The following is a 10145-nucleotide window of genomic DNA, read 5'->3' on the forward strand; positions in this document are numbered from 1 at the left end:
CGACTGCTCCAGACCCGCCCAAAACGCAGAGTTACCAAGTCCTGATATTACTTCTGTAATTTCTCTACATCACGGAGTGCACTATCAGCATAATCCCGCCCAACAGCCAGAAAGAAAGAAGGCATATTCTTCAGTGAATTCAGTGAATTTGTTTCAGTGCGAAAGCAAAACCTCTTTGTTTATCCTTCCGAAAACGGACAGAATTGTTAGTTACTGTTTATTTATGACTCTGTTCCTGAACAGTACAACCTAATCGTTTGCTTGTACACAGCGCATTTTATGCAGGACCGCTTCCTGAACCTGGCCGAGTGCACGACGGCTAAACACAAAGGCTACTCCTGAAAAATGGGGCGGTTCCCACTTTACTTGGACAATCTTGCGCTTCTGAATCAGAAACTGTAAGTGTGTTTGATTATTTTATGAAGTGTCTGCTACTGACTGTTCAAATGTGGAGTTTTGTGTTGTGGCTCAGTTGTAGACCTCTACTAACGTGCTAGCTAAAGTTTGCTAGGTGTTTGCTTGTATGTTGGTGGTCTGACCGTGATGTTGATCGTAGCTGCTCTTGTGATTGTATCTTGAAACGGTTTATATCAATCCAATCACAAGAATCTTAGCTTTCCAAAGATATATTGCATGAGTATCCATGTACACACAGGAGGTATTGCAGTTGCTTCTCTTGCTTTAGACGCCTTGGAGGCTAATGCTAAGGCTAACGCTAGGGGGCATTACATTTCAGACACACGCAAGGCTTTTGGCCAATCACAACACAACGGGTCAGCTGGCCAATCAGACTGGCCAATGGACTTTTCGTAAGGAGGGGCTTTGGTGAAATCGTAGTGTTTTCGGCAGCCTGGGAATAGAGGAACTTCAATAATGTACAGTATTTGACAAATGATGCATTTTTTGAACGTTAAAAAAATATTACATTCTCTTACAACCAGTAAACAACATAATTAACATTTAAAAACGTTTAAAAATCATGATCTGACCCCTTTAAATACAGGATGGGTTTCTTATTTACTTTTCAGAGGATTTATTTATTTATTTATTTTGTAATAATCTATGATCTATAATCCTATGGATTAGTTCGTATTGTTAGCTGGATAGTTAGTTAAAATTTACGTGGTCAGTTAAAAAGATGTTTTTGAATGCTTTTGTCAGTGTAGCTTTTCTACTTTTCCTGTATTTTACTAGAAGGCTAACCCTAGTGAATCTCAGGTTAGATTTTGGGATATAAACAGATATTCAGTGTAGTAAACATGTTCTAGGCTCAGGTTGAAAGTTTGAATGATAAATCCAGCCTCTAAAGGTTAAAAATCATGACATAAGATTAACAAATATATTGGGACATTTACTAGGACAGGATTACATTTTACAGCAGAATCCTACTATAGAGGACGTATTTCTGTGGAAAGTTCAGGTTCGAATCCGTTTCCCCACCAGAGATACTCATGATGTTCTGCATACACGTTATACTTACCTACAGTAGGTCCCTAAATATTAAGACAGAGACTCAAGCCCTTCCCATTATAAATGGACCCTAAATGTGGAACTCTGAGCAATCTTGAGCATTATATTTGGACTTTAGTTCTAAATCTAAGGAACAGGATTGTGCAAAATGTTTATATCAGATTTTGTTCCAATTGGCTCGGCCCGTCCTGGTTTTGCAATACCAATACATAGCTAAAGCAACCAACTTTACAATCATTGGCCCACTTGAGATAGACTAACCCAGTGGTTCTCAAACTTTTCCAGTGCAAGGCCCCCCAAATGGTATTAAAATTTGACCAAGGCCCCCCTTTTGGAAGATGCCTTTAAAACACATTAAAAATACAGACTTCTGAATATATCCCCCCCCCCCCCTTTTTTTTATTAATAATTACATCTTACATCTTTACATTACATTAGGAATTGATTGTGTGTGTGTGTGTGTGTGTGTGTGTGTGTGTGTGTGTGTGTGTGTGTGTGTGTGTGTGTGTGTGAGTGAGAAAGAGAAAACATACATTTATTTATTTTTCACACCAAATTATTGAGGCCCCCCGGGCACCCCCTGGGGGCCCCCACTTTTGAAAACCACTGGACTAACCCATCAACAAGGTGTTTCCACCCACAGAACTGTCGCTCTCAGGATGTTTTCTGTTTTTTTGCACCATTCTGTGTAAACTCTGGTGTGTGTGAAAATCCCAGGAGATCAGCAGTTTCTGACACCAGTCCATCTGGCACAACAACCACACCACAGAGACCAGGCTTTTTCTTCATTCTGATGTTTGATGTGAATATTACCTGAAGCTCTTGAGCTGTTTTTTTTTGCATTGTGCTGCTGCCACATGATGGGCTGATTAGATAATTGCATGAATGTCCAGGTGTACAGGTGTGTGTGTGTGTGTGAGAGAATGTGTGTGTGTGAGTGTGAGTGTGTGTGTGCGTGAGTGTGTGAGTGTGTGTGTGAGTGAGTGTGAGTGTGTGTGTGTGTGTGTGTGTGTGTGTGTGTGTGTGTGTGTGTGTGTGTGTGTGTGTGTGTGTGGGCAGTGGTGGGGTTTGTAGATAATAGGACATCTGTCACACTGCATGCTGACACTCAGGAGCTTCATTTTCTGAAGAGCTAAACAGATGAAACAGATCTCAGGAGCTTTGGATCTAAAAGTCACTGGAACAGTTTGCGTGAATAAGCGAACCTGGAGCTACTTTATCTAGCGTGTAGCGGAACGTTGACTGTAAGCATTTAGTCACCTGATCAATTTCTATGGGATCAGACGGTAACCCAGTCATAGCTGATATCTCTGGGAGGTTACTGATGAAACTCGGTGCAATAGCTGACGTGAATGTACGTTTGACGCAGTAGCGTGACGAGGTGTAAATATTCAGATCAAAACACAATTTAAAGGAGATGAGATAATCCATATGTTAGTATCAGGTCAAGAGTGTGACCATCATTATGAGTGGGTCCTATTATGTTCTGATTGACCCGTACTGAATCTAGACTAGACACAAACACTGTTCTTAGAGGGTCTTCAAAATGGGTTATCAAAATGAATATTAAAGTTGTCAACAATTAAAGCTTTGTCTAAAGAAACAACCAGATTTGAGATAAAATCTGAAGATTCACCAAGTAATTCAGAATATGGCCCTTAGGGTCTGTAAATAATTTGTATTCCACATGGTTTTGGTAGATTGAAGGTGTTTATTATTTATTTTTTTGGTTAAAAAGGCTTTCGTCTTGCCCCTCTACCCCATCACCCAGAGATATGAAGAATTCAGGAGATTGTTCTCACATGTCGGGAGCAACCAGTACTGGCCAGTAATTGCTGCAGATCTCTTCATGTTTCTGTAGGCCTCTCTGCAGCCTCCCTGACCACTTCCTCCTGATCTTCTCATCAGTTTTAGAGGGACGTCCTGCTCTTAGTGTCACCGTCGTGTCATATTTTCTCCACGTGTTGATGATTGTCTTTAGAGTGTTCCAGGGTATATCCGATGCCTCGGAAATATTTTTATATCCCTCTCCTGAGTGATATTTTCCAACAATGAGATCCCGGACCTGCTCTGTAAGATCTTTGTGGGCCAGGGCTTTTCCAGTTGGATGTTAATAAGATGATGTCAGGAGAATCCTATAGGAACAGCTGGACTGTATTTGGAGTTAATCAGTCACTTTAATTGATGGCAGGTGTACACTAATTAGTATTTAATATGAGTTTGAATGTGATTGACTGATTATAAAGCTGCAACAACTAATCGATAAAATCGTTAATAATCGATTATGGATTAGTCGCTCTGCGCGCTGTACATTAACTCATTACGTTACTTCTGTTCTGAAAACACGCTTCGGAGAGTAAATACTAAAGTTGTGTCCCAAATGAGGTACTGTACACTTACACTATGCACTATGTACTCCACCATCTAGTGCAATGATTTTGCGGACCCCTAGTGGTCAGTGGTGTAATTGCAGGGGGTCCATAGGAAAGTTTTAAAAATGTTTAAATAATATATTTTCTTTTGTTGTTAAATGTATCAAAACATTCAAATGAGATGTTTTAAAATTAATCAACATGGTTATTCACAAATATCACATGAGCTGACGATTGTTCAGTGATGGATTTATTTAAAATTTATTTACAAATGAAATGATAATTTGCAAAAACCTGAGTGATAGAGAAGTTCAAGTGTCGCATTGATGGATAAAATAAACAAAGGATAATTCAGAGAGTCAAATTAATTATAGATGCAAAAAAAAAGCACTGAATGAAACTACAGTCCTAAATTAATAATATATATTCTGGTGTGTGTGTGTGTGTGTGTGTGTGTGTGTGTGTGTGTGTGTGTGTGTGTATACTGGGTTCTTTTCAGTCTTATATAATTGGTCTTTTCAGACTTATACAACATTTGTGTAAAGTTTTAGTCTTAAGTTTATATTTGTAACACACATTTTATTTTAAATAAATGAAAAAATGGTACTGGAAGTTTGCCCCCAATCCGATTAATCGAAAAAATTATTGGCCAACTAATCGATTATGAAAATAATAGTTAGTTGCAGCCCTAGTTGATTCTGAACACTGCCACATTCCCAAATATAATATATTCAGATACAATGTCTTATATTTATATAAAGGTTAAATTATTAGTGTAGAATTCTGTGAACCGGAAAATAAAAAGCTACACGTGAATTGTTTTCAGTACAGATTTTATTTTGCATGAATGGTGCCTGAAGTAGTCGTTTTCAGAATTAAAAATACACAAAAATCCATTTGTAATGACACCTTATATTTAAAAAAGAAAAATAAAAAAAATTAACATACAAGCACATGAGGTAGTGTTTTTTTTTTATTTTTTTTTTACAACTATTAAACTACAACCACACAAACTTAAGAAGTATTATTTCAAACTTAAGAATTAGCACACGTACAGCATTTATGACCCGTTTGTAAATCTAATTAAATCTAATTTTTGATAAAAATTGATATAAAGATGTAAGTTAATGTGTCTTCAAACATCACAAAGACATTGTGTTCCTGAGGAATAAAAAATGGAACCGCAGAAAGAGGAAAACGTTTCGTATCTTTCTGCTATTTTGTGTAATACAAAACATTTTGTGAGATGATTAACACGATCAAATTCACTGAACAATTCAATATTAATAACAGTTATGATCTATAAGTAACAGTGCATCTGATTCAATACCAAAAATGACCAATTAATGAATGGTAAAGTGTTCACTGTAAACATAATCGAAGGACAGATATGTTAGCTCTTAGACTAGCTGAATGAGCTAAGTGTTAATGATGTACAGCTGAGCATGAACAACGTTTTTGTTTTTTTTTTACCATTAATGAACAAAAAAAGAAGACATTTTCATTCCTCTAGTTTGTTTTTTTCTGTCATTCCTGAGATAATTCACGATTTGCAGAGTATCCTCTCATTCTGATTCACTAACTGCATATTTCTCATAATTCTTTGTGCGAGTTTGTGTCTAGAATACATAAGTAGTGTCCATTAAAACATCACATATTTAAAACAAAAAAAAAAAAGAAAGCCTTGTAAACTTTTATGGGTTAATTTCCTGAGTATTTTCCTGAGTATAAATACCTGACTATTTACTTCATCTTTAAAATGTCTAATCAGGTTTCTTCCCCTCCTTAACATTCTGTCTTCACCTTACGTGTGACTAGAATTTATTGATTGGTTCGGGGATTAGTGCTTGCTGTGGCTTATGCTTCACTGCACTGATTGATTACTTACAGAGCGGGGGTTAGAGAACAATAGTCGGTCTGAGGAAAAGGAAATGTAGGGCTCTACGGATATAGGCTGTGTTTCCACCATGGTTTAGGAACCTTCTGAGATTCAGAAATCTCCTGGATGGGTTCTTGTTTTGGGTTCATGATATGGGAGAATAACAAGATGTAGGTGTGTAACGCTTCAGTGCCTGGCAAAATCACAGCAAACATGCAGGAAGCTGAGATTCTGAGACTGAAGTTCTTCTTGAATAGTTCTGTCTTTGTTGCATCAAGTGACGTTAAAATCACTAGCCGTGTTTGCACCCTTCAAGTCTTTGTAGTTGCTAGCTAAATACAAGAAGGTTGAGCAACTATCAGTAATGTTCACTATGCCAATGCCAATTGTTTCTATGGAAGACTCGGCCCAGGGCTCAAATCGGCCCTGGTTGCCCTGGTGATAATGCACCACATATTCCTAAATAATAACTATATTCTTTAAAAAAAGTTCCTGCGGTGGAAATGTTCCTAAAGTAAACAAGTTCCTTTTAACCTTTCTACATTGTGGTGGTAGAAATGCGTTTAAAATTCCTGAGTTCCTGAAAAGATTCCTGAGACAGAAATGTGCCTATAGATTCTGGCTTGTGTATGACCTAGAAGCAATGTTCAGTACGCCAAACAGGAACTTAAATGGCTCCTAAAACCAACGTCACCATTACAGTGGGACAACTAGGGACTCTGTCTGGGGCTTGGGCCAGTTTGTGAATATCAATATATTTGTGAGAAACTATATTGATATTATGACAGACCTAGATCTAGAAACAGGTTCCACTAGTAATAAATCCTGAAAATGTTACTGTGCTGAAACAAGACTAAAATTCCTTTTTTTTTAAAAAAAAAAAAAAGAAAAAAAAGAAGATTCCTGCTATGGAAAAAGATTGTGATTATGATACACCAATTTGTAGTAGTAATCTGGGAATCATAAAATGTGATATAATATGTAGCATGAATTCCTTACAAATTCCCAACATCAAAATAAAATCTAATTTAAAAACTAACATTTGTCATCATTCAGGTTCAAATGGAGAGTGAAGATCTGCAGATAAAACCAAAGCTCTACGAACGCTCCACTACGTTGCATATTTTGGGCCATCTCAGGGGTAGGTGTATCAGGGGTAGGTGTATCAAAGGTAGGTGTATCGGGGTAGGTGTATAAAGGGTAGGTGTATCAGGGGTAAGTGTATCGGGGGTAGGTGTATCGGGGGTAGGTGTATCGGGGGTAGGTGTATCGGGGGTAGGTGTATCAAGGGTAAGTGTATTAGGGGTAGGTGTATCGGGGGTAGGTGTATCGGGGGTAGGTGTATCAAGGGTAAGTGTATCGGGGGTAGGTGTATAAAGGGTAGGTGTATCAGGGGTAAGTGTATCGGGGGTAGGTGTATCGGGGGTAGGTGTATCGGGGGTAGGTGTATCGGGGGTAGGTGTATCAAGGGTAAGTGTATTAGGGGTAGGTGTATCGGGGGTAGGTGTATCGGGGGTAGGTGTATCAAGGGTAAGTGTATCGGGGGTAGGTGTATAAAGGGTAGGTGTATCAGGGGTAAGTGTATCGGGGGTAGGTGTATCGGGGGTAGGTGTATCAAGGGTAAGTGTATTAGGGGTAGGTGTATTGCTCAGCACCATTATAAGACGCTGTTTCTGAGGGCTGTAAATAACTGCTCTTCCTTACCAGGTCTACCTTCATAACTGGCTGTGGGAGAATCCTGTCTGGCCTGAAGCTCTGAAGATCTGCACTGCTATTTGGGATGCCATTGCTGATGGGATGCTCACTGTTATCTCTTGCCGTATAAGGTGACACTCTGGTGCTTTTGTTTAGATCGAATCCAAAAGTCTTGTTATGTTCCTGGAACTGCTCGGACCGTTTCAGAACCTGGGTGCTGTGGGTGGGTTGGAGGCCACTGCTCAGAGGTGGTAGAAGGGAAGGAGAACTAGGGTTGGTTAAACCCGGGGGATAGGTATAGACTGGGGCAGGAGTCTGGTAGGTTGGCGGTAAGGCAAAAGCTGGCTGGTGCAAGTAAGTGGGTCGAGGGTACAAGTGCGACCCGCTGTAGGTGGAGGTATAATCTTGAGATATGGCCCCATTACCGAATTGCTCTGAAAGGTTACTTGCACTCGCTACAGAACCTTTTATTCCATCGATCCCATCTGCGTTATAGCCCATAGACCAGGCATCCTGGCCGGGTTCACTTCTTCGGAATGCGCCGGGCTCCGGGTAAACCGGAGTGAAGGAATACCTCTCAGCATAGCGCTTCAGCAAGGTGGAGGCGCTGAGGGCGCTGATATCGTCAGAATATCCGGTGAAAGCTGGATGACTGGGCTGCGGATATGAAACAGGCTTAGGGTGGGCAGGAGGTGACGTGGTGGAAGTGATGTCATAGTGTTGCTCTGCCCACTCAGACGACCAGTGCATCTTTACCACATCTAGCAGGAAGAGAGACGTGGAAATTATTAGAAAGTGGAAGAGTGATTATGCAAATTAGTCACATGAGTGCGATTTGAGTATCAGAGCCTCGGATTAGCCGAGCAGGACCTTAGCTGAGATTGCTAGCTTGCTAGTTTAGCATGTATGCTCCAGGAAGCACATAATAGTCTGCACATCAGGGGTGATCGGTTCAAAGCTGTTAAGTCCCAATTTTGTAACTTACATACTTACACTTACATAACCCCCCCCCCCCCCCCCCCCAGCTTTATGGGGAGTAACGGTCTCTGTCTTAATTGGAAAAAAAATTTTAATATAGTGAATGTGTGCTCACGTGGTGTGTGTGTGTATATAATATATATATTTGTTGGTATATTGTGTGTATTTCCTGTTCTCCTCCACCCCCCACCCCAAAAGAAAGAAGGCTGCCTGTGGAATGTCAGGAATTCAGCCTGGGATCTATTTACAAAGGGAACATCCTCTGGACACACATACACACACACACACACACACACACACACACACACACACACTCACATACTCAATGCATGGCTCACAGTGAAGAATATTTTCATTAAAATTCTCCTTTGATTGATTTGCTAACGTTAGCATGAGCAATGTTGTGTGTTAATCAGTAGAGCCACTAATGATGTGCGAAGCCATGATTCTGTCCAGAGAGATATGATGATATTATATCAATATCACAATTATTCACATCACAATACACAATTCTGAGATATCGCTGGTAATCAGTGTTATTGCCGGTGTGTGGGTGGGGGGAGGGGGGAGTTAGGGTTGGGGGGGGTGAAATTCTAATCGATGTTAAATGAAGGTATTTTTGGACTTGTACAGGGAATTCTAAATCATTTAACACATTTAACGATTTCCTTTCTCATGATAAATGACATTTAAAGTAAACTGTAAGAAACCGTGTAAGAAGCAAACAAACAAACAAACAAAAAGACAGAAGTCTGTTGTTAAATGTAAACGATATCATTTCCCTCCAGGTTTTAAAGTTTTAAATGTTAACACAATGTCTCAGCTGTTAAAGTCATCACACACACCACACACCACGCTAACAAGCTACATGCTTTACTATTGCAGCACACACACACACACACACACACACACACACACACACATACACACACACACAAAATGTAATGAATGACCTTAACTGTGTCTTGGACTTTGTCTCTGTGTGTGTGTAAGTTGATAGTGATGTGTGTTAACGTGTTTTACAGCCCACATGTACGAGAGCACAAGAGAAACCAGTGTTACCTGTTTAATATCCCTCACTTCTCTCTCTTTTCAACGCTATACACCTCTCTCGCTCTCTCGCTCTCTCGCTCTCTCTACATATAATAAACATCACAGTCTCTTTTTATTTAGGGGGTGGGGGTGCAATAAAATGGACACATACAAACATAAACACACAAATATGCAAACACACACACACACACACACACACACACACACACACACACACACACACACACACACACACACACACACACACGTACAGATATCTTACCTTCTCATTTCCAGGCGTCTCCACACTAACATAGCAAAATGTTCAGTTCCACGCCGTCCTCTTCCTTCTGCAGCTCATTCACCCTCTCAGTGACACCATCCACACATCCACAGCCCTGCCCCCACGCCACAATACCCCACACTACACCATCCTACCCCACGCTGCCCCTCCCCCTACAACCCGCTTTTTTACCTAAAACCATTCCAGCTCTGCTCCAGGGGAACACAGGGTCTCTGGTAGTTACAAGGGTTGCCAGATCTAAAAAATTTTTTTTACACAAACCTTCCATTAAAAAACATTTTTTTGTCAAATCACATACATTTGATATGTGCAGAGGTGTACCTATGGGGCAGGCAAGACAAGTAAATACCTGGGGCCCCGCATACTGAGAGGGCCCCCGAGGGCTGGTCATTTAAATAATCAGAAATGTTCATCT

General features: G+C 40.2%; 1 protein-coding gene across 1 annotated transcript; it reads right to left on the minus strand.

The window, feature by feature from the left end:
• Positions 1–4645: 4645 nt before the first annotated feature.
• On the minus strand, positions 4646–9828 carry si:dkey-195m11.8 (fidgetin-like protein 2). The gene is made up of 2 exons (XM_017480532.3): positions 9710–9828; positions 4646–8177 (listed from the first exon to the last, which is right to left on the minus strand). Exon 2 carries the CDS (start codon positions 8164–8166, stop codon positions 7351–7353), a length of 816 nt encoding a protein of 271 aa, XP_017336021.1. The 5' UTR covers positions 8167–8177; positions 9710–9828; the 3' UTR covers positions 4646–7350.
• Positions 9829–10145: the final 317 nt, after the last annotated feature.

Source organism: Ictalurus punctatus, chromosome 11 (genome assembly GCF_001660625.3).
Source record: "Ictalurus punctatus breed USDA103 chromosome 11, Coco_2.0, whole genome shotgun sequence".
Classification (NCBI taxonomy): Eukaryota; Metazoa; Chordata; class Actinopteri; order Siluriformes; family Ictaluridae; genus Ictalurus; species Ictalurus punctatus.